Source organism: Ictalurus furcatus, chromosome 12 (assembly GCF_023375685.1).
Source record: "Ictalurus furcatus strain D&B chromosome 12, Billie_1.0, whole genome shotgun sequence".
Lineage (NCBI taxonomy): Eukaryota > Metazoa > Chordata > Actinopteri > Siluriformes > Ictaluridae > Ictalurus > Ictalurus furcatus.
The window spans coordinates 5920439-5943665 of NC_071266.1; the positions used below are offsets into that span (position 1 = coordinate 5920439).

Here is a 23227-nt window from a genome sequence, read left to right on the forward strand (position 1 = left end):
TTTTGGTGCCTGAAAGGCTGGTATCTGAGTCTACAGCGGGCACAGACGGGACAGTTTCAGTGAAGCTTTGCCTGTTCTTGGCTGACAGGAATGCAACACGATGTGGTCTTCTGCTGTCGTAGCCCAGCTGTCTCCACATGTTATGCATTCTGAGATGCTTTTCTGCTCACCACTTGTAGACTTCCTGTCAGCTCGAACTGGTCTCACAATTTTCCTTTGATCTCTCTCATCATCAACAAGGCACAAAACTGCTGCTCACTGGATGCTTTTTGTTGTGCTATGGTCAAAGTCACTCAGATCACATTTTCCCCCAAATTCTGATATTGATGTGAACATAACTGAAGCTCTTAAGCTGTATCTGCATGATTTTAATGATTGTATAAAAAAAGCAATTATGCTGTCAGTGCAAACAAAAACAAAAAAAACCCTCAACAAGTGGTCCTTTTAAAGTGGTCGATGAGTATATGCACTCTATACACAGTTACCACATCGGTACTAAACATCTGCAGGGTGGACAGGTTTTCTGTGACCTGATTTCACTTATAAGTGTTCCTTGTCCATGAAGTCTCCGAGGTTGCTTAAACAATAACAGTTAAGCATTTCTCATAATTGACCTCAACTTCAAAGAGAACAATGTGCTGACGGACAAGAGGCAACGAGGCATAGCAACATATGTTGTAGGAAGCAGGTCAATGCTGGCTAGCTTGATCAATGGAATTATACAGCTGCAATCAAAATTACTCGACCCCCATTGCAAATCAGGTTTATTGTCAAAATTGAGGAATGGGCCAAGATTGCTATGCATCTCGTTTGCAGCAGGTCATAAAAGGATGCTCTACTAAGTACTAAAGTTATTTGCCATGAAGGGGTTGTATAATTTTGAAAATGGAAAAGTCATAAGTTGCATTTTCAGTTGAACTTGCGGAAACCAATTGAAGCATTCGTTGTGTTGAACTATTTCAATTGCTTTCGTTTGATTTGTTCATTGAAAACAGCTGAATGTCTGTAAAATTTTGACAATAAACCTGATTTGCAATGGGGGTTGTATAATTTTGATTGCAACTGTAGTTAGTCATGATGAAATGCAAAAAATGATCTTGCTGAAATGAAGCACCACAGCTTAGTTATATACATCTTCATAATGAAGTATCTAGCAAGTATGACCTGGAATCAGTTGATTTTATATTGCAGGCTTGATAAAACACCTGTTAACACTGTGGTGTGTTCAGAAGAGACAGAAAACCAACTTACTGTGTACTCTGCAGCCAGGGGAAGTCGGGTATTCAGGACCAGGAGGAGATGAAAACAAATGCAGAGAACAGAATTAGCATCTTCTCAAACTCAACTAAACATCACGGGTGCATTTCCACCAATTTTACAGAAACAAACATCTTCATTAGAAATTTCTCTAAACAATAACTGTACAGTTGCTGGAAGCAAACCGTGCCATGGTTACTTTAGGACAGCGTCAACATGGGGGTCGCCGAGATTAAAGTTGTGTCTAAAAGAAACTAAAAAGTTTCATGAAAAACCTTTCTGGCGAAAATAAACCTGAAAACGTTCCTGAAAAAAGTTTCCATGAACCTTATATAACCAACTCAAAATAACTGCAGTGTTTCCCACACATGATGATACTTGGGCATCCCGCCTAAGTAAACTGACAACCGCCCAAGTATATTTTGTCCTATTAAAAATGGCATTTGCTGATGAATCCTTTTTGAGAAGGAATAGAATCACGGCTCGTTTCTAATTCTGCAGTGACATGAATGAAGCTGGAGGTCATTTGGAGTGGGAGATGAGCAGGGAGGGGGTGAAGGAGAGAGAAGGAAGGGAGGGAACAGTGCAGCAGTAACTAGAGAATCAACACAATGTGAGCGATACGTTGCAACCACTCAAAGACCCTTTGATTACACCAGGTGCAGCTAAAACATGCCAAGTACGCATTGAGTGGAACATTTATTTTTGTGCTATTTGCACCGATTTAGTAAATGCACAATGTGCAAATATCCATAGTAACCATCAGGTTATTATAAACATGTACATGATCGCAAAAAGAGATTTCCACCCTGCTGTGGCATGTTGAACTTTCGTAAGGAGTTTAAACAGAGCCAAACGCATGTGTGCTGCGGCAGTAAAACTAGAACAAGCCCATTAACTCGCTCAGTGGAATGTAGTGAAGAAACATTTTCAAGGCAACCGACAGATAAAGGTTATTCAAAGTCACTATTTCATGCAGTCAATGAAATGGAGTGGTGCGCTCTTCGGTCACGCCAGACAGTTTATACCTCGCAGACCTTGAGAGATTAGTGAGGAAGCATTATATCAGTGTAAAAACTATCACTGATAAATCTGCAGTTTTGTTTCAGCTGTTTTTACTCTTGCATGTTTTTAAAAACAACTCAACTGTTAAGAAGTTCACCACGAATTTCAAATTTTCACCATTTGTTTTAAAAAAAAAAAAAAACAAACAAACCCTGCTCTCATGAACAAACAAAACAGGTTTATCAAAAAAGACATATTTTTGTTAAGTGTGTGCAACAATCATTGGCACCCTTTGCCAAGATAACAGCTCCGAGTCTTCTCCTATAATGATTAGGTTGGAGAACACATGGCAAGGGATCCGAGACCGTTCCTCCGTACAGAATCTCTCCAGATCCTTCACATTTCGAGGTCTACGCTGGTGGACTCTCCTCTTCAGTTCACCCCACAGGTTTTCTATGGGTTTCAAGTCAGGGGACTGGGATGGTCATGGCACGACCTTGATTTTGTGGTCAGTAAACCATTTTTGTGTTGATTGTGATGTACGTTTTGGATCATTGTCCTGCTGGAAGATCCAACCACACCCCATTTTAAGCTTTCTGGCAGAGGCAGTCAGGTTTTCATTTAATATCTGTTGATATTTGCCCATGAAGCCATGTATCCTAATAAATTATCCAGGTCCTCTGGCAGAAAAACAGCCCCAAAACATTAAAGAGCCACCACCATATTTAACCGTGGGCATGAGGGACTTTTCTATATGCCTACCTCTCTGTGTGCCAAAACCACCTCTGGTGTTTATTACCAAAAAGCTCCATTTTGGTTTCATCGGACCATAGAACCTGATCCAGTTCCAGTAGTGTCTGGCAAACTGACAACACTTGAGTTTGTTTTTGGATGAGAGTAGAGGCTTTTTTCTTGAAACCCTTCCAAACAACTCGTGGTGATGTAGGTGACTTCAGATTGTAGTTTTGGAGACTTTCTGACCCCGAGATGCAAATAACTTCTGCAATTCTACAGCTGTGATCCTTGGAGATTTTTTCTCCACGCAAACCATCTTCACAGTGCGTTGAGACAATATAGACACACGTCCAATTCCAGCTTGATTCATAACATTTGCAGTTGACTGAACTTCATTATTGCCCTGATGGTGGAAATGGGCATTTTCAACGCTTGTGCTATTTTCTTATAGCCACGCCCCATTTTGTGAAGCTGAACCACCTTTTGCCGCACATCACAGCTATACATCTTGGTCTAACCCATTGTTATGAATGACTAAGGGAATTTGGCCTGTGTGTTAACTCATTTATAACTCTGTGGAACAGGAAGTCATGGTTGAACAATTTCTCGTTCCTAGTCACCCAGGTGAAGAGGGGAAAAGGGAAAGAAGAAAAAAAAAAAGTAGTAAAATATCAATGGGAATATACTTCAAATATATTTTCCTTATATGAATTCATAGGGGTGCCATTAATTGTTGCACACCTATATTTAACAAAAAAAAGGGTTTTTTTTGGATAAACCTGTGTTTTTACAATTGATATCAATGAGAGCAGAGCATTTTTGTGAATTTTTTTTTTTTTAAACAAAAAGATTAAACAAATTTTCACAGCCTTCTTTGATCATATTTACCAAGGGTGCCAATATTAATGGAGGGCACTGTATGTACACTGAAGCTGATTGACTACAGTTGGATAAAGGGCTAAATTTAGCTGGAAGACATTTCCATAATAAACAATATATAACTATTTGGGTTTCAGCAAGACAATAGTTTTACGCATCCTCTGATATGACATGCCATCGGGTCAAAGGTTAGGGTTTGAGTAGATTGACTGCATTACCTGTGACGGTGTAAGGATAATAGTTCCAGGCCTTCTCAGTCACGTAGAAGATTCTGGGCACCACTGCTCTTGCCCAAGTGGGCAGTTTGCTGTGAACAGAAAGAGGATGACTGTTACAGATAAGCAAAACACCACAAAGAAAACTACCATTATGTTTATGTACTGGATAAAATACCACATTGGTGCTTTTCTCCAGGTTTATACGTGACCCATCTACTACAATGCCCAGCATTTTGTTGTGATGCCATTCGAATTTTAACATGCTAGGTTTTAAATGTGTGGCACAGCAGAAAAGCGTTCACCTTACTGTTGGGAAGTCACAAATTCCATGGCCAGGAGTCCAAGAGAGCAAAATTGGCTGTGCTTTCCGGGTGGGAGGAATATTACTCTCTCTCCCCCCCCCCTGTCAGTCACAGCAATACTAGCTAATGGTGGGCATCGGTGTCTTCCTGTATGTGGGAGTGTGTGTACTGCGCATGATCGAAAAGATGAGATAGCTTCACGTGTCTTGGAGGAAGCACGTGTTAACCATCACCCTCTCTGGTCGGGAGGCATTGTATGATTGGGAGAACTGGCTGCTGGGTGGGAATTGGCAGGTGACCAAATTGGGGTGAAAATGGAGAAAGAAAAACTTGACTTTACTGAATTTGACTAACTACATTGTCTTATTGGTTGAAAAGCGTAACTGACCCTATTTGCTCGTTTTCCATGCAACCTATGTCTTTGTTTAAGGACGACGTAAAGTGGAAATTAAAATTCATTTTCTTCCATAATGCGACTTATTCCCAAGAGAAACAATGTATCCGCTAGGACTTTGGTTTGATCAATATTGAACTGGTTTCAAAACAAACAAGTCGGTCCTGGATGCCAGTTTACAGGTCAGCTATTGGAGGACCACTTTTATTGGTTAATATTAATTCCCGCTGCTCCCGAATGTGCACAGTGACAGTCAAAAATCCAAAAGACATTTAGAGTCAATGCATTTTAATGGAAGATTATTGAATGACAATAAATGTGTCACTAGAGAACGTGTTCAAAAATGTCCAGACACTTTAATTACAAAAGATGATTTTAGGTGGTCTTTAAAAGGAGATAACCATCACTAAACTGTAGGTTGGTTACAATGTTACCACCAGGTCCGATAAACAAGAATTACAAATAAAAGACTACATTTCCATTGCTCTTTTCTTATATCTGTCTACAATACCTTTGTATCTTGCTAAAGCCTTTACTTCTCCACCCCAGTTTAAAAGAAAAAGAGCAGGCATAAGGTTCCACTAGATATAATTATGACAAGAGTCCACTAGAGTTTTTCATGACAAACTGAGAGACTGCAAGGCGTAAGCACTGGCCCTATTTCCGTATTGGATTTCATCTGCGTAACACAAAAGCAAAAAGGAGCTGTATCTCTAGTACAAATGGGATTCAGGGCCTGGGGTGCAAGAACACTTCTCTTCCCTGCACATACACACCCAGTGTCCTCTTTCACAGACCCTTCTTTAATGTCTGACACACACCTACACATGTGGTCTCTTTCGTTTTCCCCATACGCCCTTCCCCCTTTTTCTAGGATGCACCGTGTTTCCTGAGTGATAGGGTTCATAATCCCAAATGAATTGCAGCCCTCAGCTCAGGACACACAGACTGCTCTCCTGCATTGTGCTCAGTTCCTCAGCTGATTAGTTCGTCATACTGAAATCACACTCCCCCCCCCCCCAAAAAAAACAAAAACACACATGTGCACAGGAAACACAGGCAATAGCGCAGGAAATTACGGGACAAGACTTACACCTACTTGCACGTACAGTAAAGTTTGATTGACAGCCATCGACAGAGGCCATACCTCCTTAACCGGACTTGAGGAGCACAAAGACCACGTGCTTAGGTTTGTATAATCTGTCTTCTTATAGTGACTTTACAAAACCAAACTATAAGCTCAAAAGAAGAGATAAAATGAATAAAAATCAAACTGGCTGGCCGAGCAACTTTATAGCCTGAAGAGTGTCACTGACATATGGAGTCACGACACACCACATCTTCATGTTCTTGTGGGTCCAGTGAGTCCTGCCGGCTTTAACAGATGCATGACTATTAAAGCCTGCCAGGAACAGTACATGCTTCTTTGGAGTGTGCACGTGGGTGGAGGCTGAATTCACCCCAAAAACTGGCAACATCAGAAGCAATTAAACGCAACACTCTTTGAAGGCGACTGCACCGCATTCTGAGAGCTGAGCCTCTAAACCCCCCCCCCCCAAAACCCTTCTTTAATTGGCAGTGCACACTGCGACAGTTTCCGAGGGCAACGACACGGTTCTGAAACCCACGGTTTTCACACCCGAGCGCTTTTATAGGCACTGGTTGAGCTTTTCTCACACGCTCACAGGGGGAACAACTCCCCCATAATCACAACTTCATTAAACTTCATTAATCATCTACCCATAACTTGCTGGCTAGCGCAAACACCAACACTAACAGACATGCTGATCAGATTGGTGTCCAGTTGGTGGTAAGTAACGCTGGGAAATCTGCCTCTCGTAAGCATCGCTGCTAATGAGGATCTAGAAGCATCTGTGGCACTTGGTGTGGATCGCCTAGCTTCGCTTTCCATGCCAAAGCGCCAAAAGGCACCAAAATGCCCTGAATATTTTATGCAGCACATTCCAACAAAAAAAGGAAAAAAAAAAAGCAACAAAAAAACCCCCACCATATTTTACAGTATGGATGCGACTCAAACCGTTACAGTATGGTAAGGTCACTGTAGAAAATAAATTGCATTATATTACAAACATGGTACATAACAGAAATTCCACAATAAAGTGAGGAATAATATTCATTTTTATGCCTGACCGACTTATGTTTTGTCCACCTTAACACAGAATTTTTAAAAATAAATCTTTTGTATGAACATTTTAACCACTTACAACACAAACAGGATCAAACAAACATGGCCGGGGACTTACAGCAAAAGGAAGGGAAATACGTAAATAAAAGAAAAAAAAAAACAAACAAAAAGAGCAAGATGACATACCATATCTCAAAATACAATTTAAGAGGAGCATGAATGTTATCCAGAGTCCAGATATGATAAAAAGCCTCAGTAGACAAATGAATAACATGTTCGGAATTTCAGTGGGATACTTTCTCCAAGAATCTTATGCCATCCTTTTTAAAGAAGGGGGATTTGACAATTGCCTAGCTGTGAGACCTGAAATCAAGGACAAGGGATTCAGCTCTAGTTCTAATCTGTATAGTCGACTCCTAGCATGACTCATAACCTTTGACCAAGTGAGTCTTAATGACTCCCATATACGGTGGGTGTGAACCTCCACATCTAGCGCATGATGTAGAACTGACTTGTGCTGCAGTGCCATCCATCCATGCATCCTGTTCACATTGGTGAATACACTTGATTGAAAATTAGCTGTGTTGATTGGACATGGCACTCGAACGAGGATGTTTACGAGCAAACAGGAATTTTTGCTAATGAAAAGTCTTCTCAAAGCAGAAAACATCATGATTGGTTAATTAGGTGATTCTATTCTAAATGTGTCAGACCATGTGAAAGTCAGGATCCTATTACAGATTGATTCTCTCTAGGCAAAATTAACCCAAAAAAAAAAGCGTGCATTTTTTTGGGGTACTCAGATTAGTATTGGCAAAGCTTTGTGGTCCGGTAAATATGGTAAACATATTTTGCAGATGTATGCATTGGCATCGCTCTCGTCCACTCCCCTCTTCATCCAATCTATGCACTTTTTAAAGGGCAGCCAACTTTAAAAACTGGTGTGTAAGCTTAACGCGGTCAATGTGCTGACACGGCTCATCCCTCTCCAATTAATCGATTCTTCTCATTTCGTGTCTATCTCTCAGCTCTGTAGCAGATACATCATCTTTCTCTCCTCTTAAACACTGAAAAGCGTGCTGTTTGAGAGGGTCGTGTCCTTGACTGTTCATTGATTCGGGAGACGTCTGACGCTGTAACAGTGTACGAGTAGGTGAGCTACACTATACGGTATGGCTGAAAGTATGTGGACACCTGACCATCACATCCATATGTAGGTCTTGCCCTAAACTTTTAGGGGAACATAGTTGGAAGCGCACAACTTGGTGAAATGGTTTCCTTTTGTTTACGGAGGTTAAGGTTAGGATGAGATTAAGATGTAGGATTAGGATTTGTTAGCTGCGTTAAATCAGTCCCTCCAGGATTCTGCGATCTCAGAAGTTAATGCAAAATCAAGCAAACGGTGCAATACTCTGAGGATCTTGCAATTTTTTTTAAATTTCCACAGATTTGGGCCAAGACAAAACGCCAGATTTGGGCATTCAGAAAAAGCCACCATTGACTCACGAGCGTCGAGCATGAGTACAGCTAAAAGGTCTCATTTATCAACAAACATCACTGTGAAAGACCGTACACAACAATTGTGTGCAATTGCAATTTCACCAATTTAAGTAGTTTTCTGCCAACCCCCCCCAAAAAAACAAACCCAAAAACAAAACAAAACCTCTGCAAGTTGCAACATAAAAGTTATTTTATATATATATAACTACACACGTACACACACATAAAAATAAAAGCAGCAGGGCCACAACAATCACCAAAAAAAAAAAAAAAAAAAAACTCCTCCACGACATCCTGTAAGGGCTGATTAATAGTTATAAGACAAACGTGTGTGTGTGTGAGAGAGAGAGAGAGAGCGCGAGAAAGAGTCAAGGATGTCTCACCTGTTGAGGTAGACACGTTTCTCGGTGAATTGGCCGCGGCCGTGCGTGGGGTCATCGTAGGGCTCATTCTGCACCACCTCCACTCCCTCTCCTCGCTCACTCTGCTCGTTGCTATGCTTACTGATCATATACAGCTGCCCAATCTTGTACTAAAAAAACACACACACACACACACACACACAGTGGGTCAGATTAGTATGTTATGCATCTAGGAAGTGAATCTGTTCTTTCCTGAACGTTAGTATAACCTGGGAGTCAAGTAGAGCTGCAACAACTAATCGATAAAATCGATAATTATCGATTAGTCGGTCTACGCGCAGCACGGGGTACATTTACTCACATTATTGGTGTCCCAAATGAAGTACTGTACACTATGCACTACTGTCTAGTGTGTGGATTTTAGAAAGGTAAAATACATCACTAGTGGGGTTTTTTTTTTTTTACTAACCGGAAGTATAAGCCGCTTCCTAGTCGATGGCGCATGACGTCATACACATGCTAGCACTAGCAGACACCCAGAATCACGGACAATGACTTTCTTCAGTTTACCGTTTGTCAACGTTACCTTTTATTCCCAACATGACCTCAGTCACCATCAGACGGAGGTGAAATTGTCACGTGACTGAGGAAGAAAGTGTGTGACCTCCAAGTCCTCTAAGGCAGGGGGGCACTTTACATTAAACACCGGAGATCAAACTTATGTTTACATCCAAAATGCTCCACTGTGTGTAAGGGGAAACTGGTGCGAGTTGCTTAAAAGGTTTAGTTTAATTTAAGTTTAGTCATTATATGCTGTATTTGCGCACTTGCAGTGTAAATTCTGTCGTTTATTATAACGGAAGTGGTGTGTTAGTAACGAGGCCGCGTTGCTGTTCACGCGCTGTGTAGACACGCTGATACACAACAGGAGTGTGAGTAAGATCTGTGATGTCTAATTAAAACACTCTGATCAAACGTAAACACAAGTAAAATATGTCTAAAGGCAACGAGTAACAGAAACCACAAGGTGCAGTGAAAGTGAGTTTTTATTATTCATTTAGGACTGTAGTTTAATTATGCTTTTTGTGTATCCATAAAAATAATGCATAAATACTATAACACTTATATTTTAGGTTGTACTGTATACAAGTATTTATGCATTATTTTTATGGATGCACAAAAAGCACCAAATTAAACTACAGTCCTAAATGAATAATAAAAACTCACTTTCACTGCACCTCGTGGTTTCTGTTACTCGCTGCCTTTAGTCATATTTTACTTGTGTTTATTTTTGATCATAATGTTTTAATTAGACATCACAGATCTTACTCACGCTCCTATTGCGTATCAGTGTGTGTGTCTATTGGGGTCTTTTCTGTTTTGGACAAACAGTTGTGTAAAGTTTTAGTCTGAAGTTTATATTTTAACACTCAGTTTGTGGATTTTATTTTAAATAAACAAAAAAGGTACTGAAAGTTGCAGCTCTAGAATCAAGTAAACCTTAAGGGAACTTTCCAAAGAGTTGAGCTTCATCCTCTCTCCTGATCTCAGTAGTTTCAGAAAGCTCTTGATCTCTGCCTTCCTTTGAGCAGTTGGATGTTAAAAACATGGGGGATAAGAAGAGGTGCATCAGAAGAAAAGATGTAAACAAACAGCAGCAATATTCTGGCTCGACGCTGGTTAAATATTACTGTTACATTTGTGGGGGGTGAATCAAAAGATTCAGAGAATCTGGAGAAATCTCTGTGCACAAGGGACAAGATTGAAAATCAGTACTGCATGCCTGTGATTTTCAGGGCCTTCAGGTGGCGCTGCATTAAAAACAGGCATGACTCTGTAATGGAAATCACTGCATGGGCTCAGAAACACCTCCAGAACTCGTCGTCTGTGAACACAATTGTGGGTCGCTGTACCATCCACAAATGCTGGTTAAAGCTCAAATCATGCAAAGCAGGCGCCATATGAGACCATGATCCAGAAACACCACCCTCTTCTCTGGGCCAAAGCTCATTTAAAATGGACTGAGGCAAAGTGGAAAACTGTTCTATGGTCAGACGAACCAAAATTTTTGATTATTTTTGTAAACCAGGGATAACGAGTCCTCTAAAGAGGACTAAAGAGGAGAGGGACCATCTGGGTTTTATCAGCGCTCAGTTCAAAAGCCTGTATCTCTGATGGTATGGGGGGTGCATTAGTGCCTACGGAATGGGCAGCTTGTACATCTGGAAAGGCATCAATGCTGAAAGGTATAAACATGTTTTAGAGCAACATTTACTTCCATCCAGGTTCCATCCCATCTTTACTTCTCTCTACCGCTCCAAGATACTGTTTTATACCCAGTCATGTGACTGACCTGTTGCCAATTAACCTAATTAGTTACAAAATGTTCCTCCAGCTGTTTCTTTTTAGTAACACTTACTTTTCCAGCCTTTTGTTGCCCCGTCCCAACTTATTTTTGAGCCGTGCTGTGGCCATCAAATTCAAAATGACCTTATTTCTTTCCTTAAAATTGTACATTTCCTCAGTTTAAATGTCTGATATGTTTTCTATGTTCTATTGGGAACATACGGGTTTATGAGATTTGCAAAGGAACGCATTCTGTTATTTATTTACATTTTACACAGCGTCCCAACTTTTCTGGAATTGGGGTTGTGAATATGAGAATGAGCTTGAGCGGAAGCACACAGTGAGCAGCAGATCCTGCAGCAGCCGTTACTGAATCTGTTGCGCCACGGTTGCTCACGGTACTCGTTGAAGTCCCTGGAGACGGCCAGATGCTACTAAAAATAGAAACCGGGCACACGAGCCAGTGGCTCGAGAGCCCGTAAATAATTTACTGCCTACTTTCACTTTGTGTATTCAGCATACTCAGTGGTGAATGAGGGACAGAGTGAGAGAATGAGTACAGAAGAGAAGAGGATGAATGATTAAAATCAGCATCAGCCTGCGGGTGATTTAAAAAAATAATAATAAAAAAAGCAGATAATGACTGTATTGGTTGGGAAGAGGCATTCATACTGAGATCATCAGCTCAACCGGTTTTCTACAGCACGTTTCCAGCATTTCAGCCATGATGGAGTCATAACAATGAAATCCTGAGGCTGTAGGAAATCAATACTCTTTCTATTTTTTTTTGTTGTGGTACAGATCTAAAAATATACATGACACACTGTACAGTTCTTTACAGGCTACGGAAAGGAACACAGCACACTTTAGTGGATGAAGTGCCTTTGTGCAGTTAATAGAATTAATCAGACTAGACATGCAAGACTGGCTACTTGTACATTGAGGTGTCCATAGTGTACATATTACCATTATTATTATTTTTTTGCTAATTTAATTCTTATTTTTCTATTCCTATTGTGTATATATAAATATATTTTTAGATACTTTATTTCAATTCTATACCTCTTTAATGTGTATTCTTTCCTATCTGTTTTTTGTGTAATTGAGCTGCTGTAACGAGGGAATTTCCCCCAGTGTGGGATCAATAAAGGTTATCTTATATCTATAGATACACTGCATATATTCAGTGTACACACACACACACACACACACACACACACACACACACACACACACACGTACATGTCTTGAGGTTTTTTTTTTTGTTTTTTTTAAATGGAGTAATGCCCCCTCATGGTCAATCCTGTAATATGTCAGCTGTACTCTGCTCTGAAGGGGGAGAGAACGAGAGTGAGAGTGAGGAGAGAACATCGAGAGGTCCATGTCAACGATTGCCCAGGTCTATTCCCAATCCCTTCAGGCTGCAGGTGACATTAATCCAATGACACCATCTCGAGTAAACAAAACAAACAAACAAATAATAAAAAAAAAAAAACACCTACAAAGTCAACATAAGCACTATTTTTAAAAAAAATAATGACAAAATAAATCTTGTGTGTAACAATGCCACTATGTGTGCCTGTTTACATTCTGTGTGGGAGTGGCATAAACTTGAAAGCCTTAAAATAAAATAAATATGAACCTATACTCCTGTGACAGACGGACAGAAATTTTAAAACGAACAGAGGTTGAAATGCCAGAACAGTCTATGAATTCTGGCTCTCTCACATTTAGTTTGATTTCTTAAAACAAATTTAAACCTCCACAATCCTGACCAGGCAGTTACTAAGAACCGCCACATAGTCATGTGGTATTTGTCCTGTAAGCTTCATATCTCGCAGCAGAATGTAAATAGAAACCTTCTGTTACCATCCTGGGGATCACCTAGTCTCAGCCAGATGCTCTGTGAACCATTCTGACCCAAAAAAAACCCAAAACAAAAACAACAAAAAAGTAAGCCTCCTATTCTGTTTAGAACACAATCGTTCAATCGGAAGTATGTATAGCAACAAAAGCATTGAAAACGCCCGTTTTCACCATCAGGGCAATAATTGGAATCAGTCAACTGAAACCAAAATGGAGCTTTTTGGCAATAAACACTAGAGGTGGTTTTGGCGCACACAGAGAGGTAGCCATATGGGAAATGTTCCTCGTGTCCACAGTTAAATATGGTGGTGGCTCTTTAATGTTTTGGAGCCGTTTTTCTGCCAGAGGAAATGGACATTTTATTAGGATACATGGAATCAAACCTGACTGCCTCTGCCAGAAAGCTTAAAATGGGCTGTAGTTGGACAGGAGAATGATCCAAAACATCAAAATCAACACAGAAATGGTTTACTGACCACAAAATGAAGGTCCTGCCATGACCATCCCGGTCCTCTGACTTGAACCCCATAGAAAACCTGTGGGGTGAACTGAAGAGGAGGGTCCACCAGCGTGGACCTCTAAATTTGAAGGATCTGGAGAGATTCTGTATGGAGGAACGGTCTCAGATCGCTCGCCATGTGTTCTCCAACCTCATCAGGCATTATCGGAGAAAATTCAGCTGTTATCTTGGCGGGAGGAAGCACAACATATTGACTAAATATGTGCCAATAATTGTTGCTCAGCTATATTTAACAATTTTGTTTAATGAACCGGTGTTGCATTTGCAATTGTTTGATGTCCATGAGAGCAGAGTATTTTTGTGAAATTTTTTAAACAAAAAGCTCAAAAGGTTAAACAGACATGTGTCACCATTTTCTTTGCTCATATATTGGCACCCTTGGTAAATTAGTGGAGGGCACTATATGTACATTACTGTGCAAAAGTCTTAGCCCCCCTATTTTTTTTTACTACGAAGTTTGTTATAGAGTTTTGATTTTATGACTTATGACTACTCCAATGTATAATTGAAATTAAAGCTCACTAGATTTCATGTTCTAAAATCGTTAACTACATCTTCAATTGTTTAAAACGCGCAAGCACACTCATTTCACATCTTTATATCGTGCGTGCGAAACGTGTTCAGTTTTATAATAAAGTGCCCTCGTTTAGTTCGATTACATAGATAGATAAAGAGAATGATAATGTTCAGGCATTTCCATCTTTGAGTGAATTAATGTAAACAGCATTTCACGCAAACCAATTCACACTCGACTGCTACAGCTATGTCCTGCAGCAAAGTTCTCTTTGGTGACTAATGTTGCAATTTATTTATCCCTCGCACTGCTTAAAATCATCCTAATCAGTCCACTCCTTTCTTGTATATGGTGCTCCTACTGTCCCCTTGGAGAATCTGTATGCCGAGGACTAATCAGTTCATTAATCGATCATAACGTACAAATCTACATTCACCGTTAAACAATTTTTAGGACACCGTGCCGTCCCATGCGCCCGCTCTGACGGCGAGGCTGCCGTCAACGTCACAGTTCGTTAGACGTACCCAGTCTCTAGCTGTCGTCCTAAAATAAAATCTTGCATAAATCCTCGCTCCAGATCCCACATGACAAGGCCGAGAGCAGCATGATTCAAGCTGATGGGACACGGATATGACACTCACTGACATCACGCTATTTGTGGAGCAAAATTAAGCCACGAAACTGCAGCACGCACTCCTAAATCATCATATTCCAGATCATGAGAGGGTTGCCCCCCCCCCTTTTGCCTAGAACCTTTCGGACCACACCCTGACTCGCTCTTGGTCCTGATTCGCTCTTCTTTTTGGCTGCGTCACTGGTGTTGACGCCTGCCGTCTACGTAGCAGTTCATGGAAACCTGCTATTTTTGAATGACATTGAAATAAGGGTGACTTTGATGAAAAGTGGAGCAGAAGCTGGAGCAAGGGTCCCTCCATCACAGTCCTGCTTTCAGCCTGGCCCTGGTCTCCTATGACCACAGGACGTGCGTGTGTGAGAAAGGGGGGGGGGGGGGGGGGGGGACAGGAAACTTTTTATTTTAAATAAAAATCACTGGACTAGATTTTTAGAAATCTAAAACTAGATATAAACCCAGTGTTTTTGGTCAGGAAATCAAGGGTATGGCCAAAATAGAGAAGAGATTAAGAAAGAAAAAAGTATTTTTTTTTTTTTTTTTTTTTTTTTAAAAAGGCAGGAAGAGAAAAAAAAATAAAAAGGAGAGCGAGGGAACTGGGTTTATTTGCAATCTGGTGATCTTCTGCCTCCACATTCTCTTCTCTGCATGTGAGCTGCACTTTCATCACCTGCATCACCAAGCTGTCTGAAATTTGCAGACGTGTGCACCGGAGCAGCGCAAAACGGACAAGATACAGCCCATTACGATTCTAATGCTACACAAATGCCTTGCAATAAAATGAACCAAACAAAATACAGAGCCTGTGTTGTGCCACAATTTATCAAAACACACCTACAGAAAACTTACAGGCGCTTGACTGCATTGCTCACAGGGCACGATGTGTTGTTCCAAGTGCTTATTTGCATCTTGCCTTCTGCAGTGTCATTAATGCAAAGGCCAGTGCTGCGATAGCGACTGAAGCTATATGTTTTTGCAGCACCAAGCGCGGACGTGTGGGTGGGTGGGTGGGTGGAACAGCAGAGGCTAAAAATAGTCTGCCTGCAAGTGAAGACTCTAGACAGTTATTGGTTTTACACGTCTATATACGGCATCCGTTTGCTTCACAATGCTGGGAAGCTTCACCACTTTCCATGCATGAGAGAATTCCCGGCAGCGTTGATCTAAATAGGTGCAACTATAACTGGATCATCTCATTTCATCAAGAGTTCGCCAAGTGTGCGCGGTGGGGTCAGCGGCAGAGTTATTGGCACCCTAGATAAAGATGGGTGAAAAATGGTGAATTAACCGGGGAGGGGGGGGGGGGATGAAAGAGGTCAGGAGTATTGACTAGTTCGAGCTTTCAGAAAGGCTACAGTAACCCAAACAACCAACTCTTTACAACGTTGAGGTGCTGAAAAGCATCTCAAAATGAACAAGTCAGTCAGGTTCTCCTCCTGTAAACCAAAAATGGGAATCTGAGGCTAGTGGGCACAGACTCAACCAAACTGGAAGATTGGGCCACCCCTACAATTAGTATTTCCTCCCTTTGCCAAAATAACAGCATTGAGTCGTCTCCCATAACGAATATAAAGAGCAGATCTAGAGTCATAAGTTCGCTCTTCTGGATTCTTTTCTTCAGCTCACCACACAGATTTTTGACAGGCTTCAAGTCAAGGGTCTGAGATAGAAATGTTAAAAACCTCGACTGAACCCCTCGTGTGTATATTTGGTTGCATGTTTTGAGTCGCTGTCCTGCTGGAAAATCCAATAATGACCCAGAGATCAAGCTAATTAACCACAAAGACCTTTTGGCCCATATTTACCAAACACCCAACGATACCAATAACACTGACTGTTTTGGCTCAACTTCTCTGCAGTCGATGTGGGTCATGAGCACTCCTATTTCATGTAGGAAGACAGACAGAACATAGCACTTAGGTCATGAAGACAGTGATGCTAAGTGAAAGAGCAAAGCTGAAATTAAAAATAAACTGTGGCACCATGAAATGCAACGGTGTAAATATCTGCAGATTTAATCTCAGTGCTCCAAGCTGAGTGCAGCAGCATAGCAAATGCTGACCGTAACACTTTCTGATGTTGGATTAAATAAATAAATACATAAATCTGGCGTGTAAAATCGGGTTTTGAGCAAATAAGGAGCCAGTTTAACAAATGAGAGGGTAAAAATGGTCAATCTGCCTGAAGCAGATGCTTTAATAGTTAGCTCTGTGATTTCCTCATGGAGTGTCGGGCTTCAATCAAGCTTTCTGAATGAATCATGTATGAATGCTGATGAAACGCTTGGAATTGATCAGCAATTATTAAAGCACAAGAGTGGAAATGAGGCTCATGTTCTGACTGATGCTGTGACTGACACTAAACTCAGGAAAGGAAACTAGACATGGACTGATGTAGATAATGATGGGAAAAAAAAAAAAAGAAAGAAGAAAAAAAAAAAAAAGTGCTTTCATTTTCTACTGAAAGTTGCCCTAATCGTTACTTCTATATTTCATATGTTACAGTTTACTGCTTTTAGCTATTGCTTTCAGTTAAACTCGAATGAAATTATTAAATGCGCATTTCGCAGTTTTCACTTTTGGGGGCAACCGGACTTTAAAGTGTTAGAACTAATTATGATTGAAATACTTGGGGGGGATGGGGGGGGGGGGGGGGAAGAAAGAGGAAAGCCTGTAATTCTCAGAAATTACACCATGTATTTCAACATGAAGGGTTTTTCCCAGGCTGCCACAAGTGTTCCTTTCAACATGAGACTTGTATTTCTCAAAGTTAGGGAGATTATTCTATTATTACCATCACTGCTTCTTAGTGTTAGTACAAATGACCTTTTTTGAACCGCCAAGATTTTCTTGATAGTAGCTTGCGACTGCTGACAACAGTGCATGACTAATTGATTTGGGATTGCTGCGTCTGCTGGGGGAAAAACAAGGTTCATGTATAAAACCAGTCATTACTTCTCTCTCCCTCTTCCAAACACTTCCTGCCCAGTGCAGTCTCATGCTAAACCACACCCCCCAACTGCTAATATACCAACATTATGCTAATGATCTCAAAGTTTCTATTAGATTATACAACGCATCCCATAACTGACACATGAAAGCGTCGTACAAACACCAGTCAGCCATAACATTAAAACCACCTGTGCTGCCAAAACAGCTCTGACATGTCAAGATGTGGACTCCACAAGACCTCTGAAGGTGTGCTGTGGTATCTGGCACAAAAGGATCTGCTGCTAACTTCTTGAAGTCCAGTAACTTGCAAGGTGAGTTCTATGGATCGGGTTTGTTTGTCCAGCACATCCCACAGATATTCGATCGGACTGAGATCTGAGGAATTTGGAGGCCAAGAAAACGGCTTGAACTCTTGGTCATGCTCCTCAAACTATTCCTGAACATTTTTTTTGCAGTATGGCAGGGCGCATTATCCTATTGAACAGACCAGTACCATTAGGGGATCCAGTTGCTATGAAGGGGTGTACTTGGTCTGCAACAATGTTTAGGTAGGTGTTACATGTCAAAGTAACATCCACATGAATGCCAGGACCCAAGGTTTCCCAGCAGATCATCACACAGCCTCTGCCAGCTTACCTTCTTCCCATAGTGCATCCTGGTGCCATCTCGCACCAGGCTGTCCATGTACAAGAAAGTATGATTAAATCAGACCAGGCCACCTTCTTCCATTGCTTCAATGTCCAGTTTTGATGCTCACAGGCACTTTCAGCAGTGGACGGGGTCAGCATGGGCACTCTGACCTGGTCTGTGGCCATGCAGCCTTGGGTGCCCAGGACCCCATCACCACTTTTAGTAGGTACTAACCAATACATACTGGGAACACCCCACAAGGCCTGTCGTTTTTGGAGATAAACAAGGCCTGTCGTTTTTGGAGATAAACAAGGCCTGTCGTTTTGTAAATGTATGAAGTGTAATACACTGGGGTGATATTGTGGCACTCTACGAGCAAATCCAAGCCATAAGGCTAACCAGGTTGTTTATTTATTTTCCTACAACAGCATGTCCCTGTTGTATTTTATTCCTTAGCATGTTACATTTAACATCATCGAGCAAATGAACAAAATACATACGTTTTGAGTGAACGGATGAGAAGCGTGCAAAGTACTAATTATGCAAATGAGGCACAATCATACTAACTGCTGGCTTTTATTCAAGGTTACTGTGAGAAACTGCACCAGGTAACAAGTCGTTTTTTAAAATAAATAAATAAATAAATAAATAAATAAATCTACAGAAACAGCAAATAAGAGATGCCCATCTCCCAATAAAACCTTCCCAAATTGAGCCACTCACTGTTCTTGTATAACCACACAAACCAATATCCCTGTGCGCTAGTTTACTCGCTTCCTTCTAGCCTTGACCCTGAGCACTTACGAGTTAATGGGACACCATTAGCATCTGCGGTAGGGCTGCAGTGCAAGAGAGATTGCTTAGAAAAAAGCCCCCCCCCCCCCCACGCCAGAGAGAGAGGGGGAGAGAGAGAGATCTGCTTGATTGCAAGCTGTGAGATGGTGGTGGTGCACAGATGGTGAGCGCAGTCTCTATTCAAAACCATTCACACACACACTCAGAGCCAGCTCTGTCAGATTCCAAATAAAAAGGACCAGGGTTAGGAACCAATCCTAATACTGTTAAATGAAAGCCCTCTCCAAGAATAATTGACTTATTCTGTGCTGGAAAGTACCAGAAACTAAGCATAGTGAAATGCTTAAAAGCAATTTAATATAGAAATTTGTTGGTGTGCTACATAACTTAACTCTGCTTAACAAAATGCGGCTGTAAAAAAAAAAAAGACTTTTCTACAAGGAATGTTTCTAGAATGTTTTTGTATTCCATGCTACAAAGACTTGAGGCTGTACTGAAAGGGGATCCTGTCCAGTATTCGTATGAAGCTTTATTGTACAAGACAGTACCTGCTAAATGCCCCCCCCCCCCCCGAAAAAAGTAGGCTATATATGTAGAAGTTTGAAGAAAAAAAGGGAAAAAAAACCAAACCCTTACAAGTTAATAAATTGGGGCCATTTAATGTTAATGAGGATTTGTATTCTTCAAACTTCTTGAAATAAGTCACGAGTGCAGTTATTGTGCTTAACAGTGCACTCTTGATTGCATAAGAGCTAGAACTGCCGCCAGTAAGATAAATATAATTCAGTAATTAATAAGTCAGCCTTTTTTTTGTTTATTTATTTATTTTTTAACTCTGCATGCAAACGGACTCTTATGCACACGTTTCCTGAGTTGGCAATGATTTATTGCACGCCTATAAGCAGAAGATTGAGAGAAGAGTGAAAGCGTGAAACAGCAAGGAGGACAAGCTGCTGCAAAACCACACGACACCAGAGCTGTTACGTCTGCCACTTGCTCAGGTCTTTTTTTCCATTGTGGTCAGCAGTAAAGAGGTGCCGAGACTGGCTGCTTCCGGAAACTCAAACTATGACGGTACATACTGCATTCAATTCCGTTTGTACAGCTCAGCTGGGGATACAGGACGTACTGATCAGTATATGTTTGTAGTAGGGATGCGCAATTAATCGAATATCGATCGCGATTACGATTTTGACTGACCACGATTACATGAATATGATCACCTGCGATATTGATGTTTAAAGTTCGTCCTCCGCTACATATAATATCGAGCGCAAATCAAGCTCGAGCTTCGCTTCGAGTTTTAGAGTGTGCTGCGAGGTCCAGCGCTTGCGCGAGGGGAAATTATGACACCAACATGTTGCTAAATGGGACTACAGACGTTGTTGGGGACATTCAACGTCATCGTGCTGAACAGAAGTCTTCGCACATAAACGGGTTCAGGTTTGCTGTGCACAATTCCCAAAAAAAAAAACGACGATTCATCCACAGAGTAAATCCGGATTATGGATAATGTTTTAAATCAAGTTTGGAAAAGCAGTCGGAAGCTTGGTGATGGTGACGTTGAAGTCGAGCGACCGTGGCTTATGTGAAAATCCTATTGGGTTGTTGTCGAGGGAACCGGTGTGATGATAACTTCCGGGTTCCGATACAAAATGACGTCATCCCTGCACCGCTCTACTGGGTGATTTGGCTGCGTCTCTCCTCCTGTAAACACTTATTACCTTTTCTGCATACGCCCGAGTTGTTTTCATTCGGTTGCATATTGTTATATTGGATTGCATATTTTCATTTGGTTGATGGCATTTTTATTTTTACTTATCCTATATTTTGGATACAATTTTATTTATATTTTGCTTCTACGAGATGATGCACTTTAAGGACCAGTCTAATTTGACGCAAAGATTTGTACATTAGCAGGAATGTAGCACAACATGGAGGCGAAAGCAGCGATCTGTTTATTTAAATGTGAAAGTGCAATAAAAATGTCACTAAAGTCAAAGAATAATCACGATGAACAATCGTGATCTCAATATTGATCAAAAATAACTGATTATCATTTTGGCCATAATCGCACAGGCCTAGTTTGTAGTACGAATGCAAAAATCTGGACATGCTACATCCGCCACGTTGGCATCGTCAGGGCCGACGCGCGCCAGATCCTGTGCGTTATTGGATATCGCAGCAGCCACTGGATCCACAATGCAGAATCTCAGCGAGAGCAGTAGGTCATCCGGGTATCGCTCACCTACTGTCTTACGAACACCGAGAATTCGGACATACTGCTTTTCGTCTACTGTACAGTAGGGTTGCAGGGATATTCAGACAGCCTCCGAGATTGCTTGGTCCCTAAAAGTGACTGCAGTTTCCCAGTGTGTAGTAATAAGCGATAAAAGGAGCACAACTTCAAAAGGTTTACTGTCTTTATTACCCAGTTGACTGGGTAATTCTTGACAGACTTCCATGACATTTCCAAAGACGTAAGTGATGCTCCTCAGTACTTAAACTGACTTGCAGAGCCAATTCAAATCGAAGGAAATGAGAGTATAATGTGATTTTTAAACTGCATTGTAGTCAATCAATGAAAAAAAAAAAACAATAAGATATCTGACTTCTGTGACTGTCCACTGAAGAGCACACGTTCAATATACATTTTGGTTTGAGCAGCCATGATCAGAATCCGCAACAACAGGTGCGACACTAATTAATTACAAGATATATATAGTGACCATGGACAAAACACCTTTGTTACTGCTGTGTTCCATTTCATAGGAGGCTGCCCCCTAGGTAGGCATCATTTTTAGGCTGTGTTGTGCTCTTACCAATACGGACAGCAACATAAGGACACAAAGATACACAGCTCCAAACAGAACGAGGCGAATCACAACACAATTGAAGAGGTCAGTTCGGGGCTCGCTCTAGTCTAAACCAAACCGTGGCATAATGCCATCCCTGAACTTCGCAGACGAGTCGATGCGGTCCTCCAAGCGAAGCCATGAGACGTCTCAAGTGGCTGCTGTCAGTTTGAAACAAATCAACTTCCTTTCACAAAGGCTTGTGCTGCTTTTTCATTCCATGTACAAAAATGGCTTGCTGCTCTTTAAGTATGTGTAAATTGATCTAGGAAACTCCAGAAGACTAATAGTGGCTCCGGTGTGGACCGCAGCATTAATATAGTTCAGTTTAGCCTTCTGGCATCGCAGTCAGAGAGACCAAGAGGGGTAATGGGAATCTGGTTGACTTCAAACACTGCATAATACAGTAGTGCTCAAAACTGGTTTTGAATTTAGGTACTGCCTTTTGAGTGAGTGAGAGATCTATACTTACAGTATGGTTGGACAAATAAGCAGGAAAGATAAATATAATAACCAGGTTCTGCAATTTTGTGGATATTTTGGACCTCTGTCTATATTAAATTTCCAGGCTCATGAAATCATGAGTTGGCCAATGATGACACTGCTATCCATGGCCAAGAGTCAGAGAGACTTGTCCCGCCCTTTGTGCGTGGGAGACTGGTTTTAGCTGTACCTTTAGCTGCTCTGTATGGTTGCATGAGCAGCCACATAAAAAAATAAAAGTAATAACAATAAAATAATCCAGTGATGCTCCTGAGTGACAACAGGAAAGTGTTAGTGCTAACGTTGGGAAATCGCTTGTTCAAATCCTGACAATGTCCAGGAGTCCAAGAGAGTAAAATTGGCCGTGCTCCATAGGTGGCTTGAATGGCTTAATCTCTCCCGTCAACGAGAGCAACACTGGCACCTTCGTCCATGCCGCATTATGGGATAGTATGAGAATAAGCATCAGTATGAGATGATTTCTAAGCACATACAAGCTTTCAGTCTCCCTGGTTTGTAGCTGTTGCTAGTTAGTGGGTGGCAATTAAATAAAAAAAACAAAACAAAAACAAACAAACAAAAACAAAAAAACAGACACGCCCCACAACCCAATTTATGGAACTCCTTTTTGTCACTGGTTTCGTATATATACACACACACCGATCAACCGTAACATTAAAACCTCAAACAATTTTTGCATTGGGCCAGGTCATATTATCCTGCTGAAAGAGGCCACTGCCATTAAGGAATAACGTTGGCATTTAGGGAAGCACTTGGTCTACAACAATGTTTAAATAGGTGTTACATGGCAAAGTAACATCCACATGAATGCAGCATC

The 23227-nt window shown here is 41.1% G+C and overlaps 1 protein-coding gene across 1 annotated transcript in view; it reads right to left on the reverse strand.

The window, feature by feature from the left end:
* The window catches only part of LOC128615896 (cytoplasmic phosphatidylinositol transfer protein 1-like), a 65818-nt gene that overhangs the window by 7654 nt on the left and 34937 nt on the right, over positions 1-23227 (reverse strand). Inside the window, exons 3-5 of the mRNA XM_053638284.1 lie at positions 8820-8968; positions 4095-4183; positions 1252-1259 (exon numbers count right to left, since the gene is read on the reverse strand). Coding sequence (XP_053494259.1) covers positions 1252-1259; positions 4095-4183; positions 8820-8968 — 246 coding nt within the window. The remainder of the gene's footprint in view (positions 1-1251; positions 1260-4094; positions 4184-8819; positions 8969-23227) is intronic.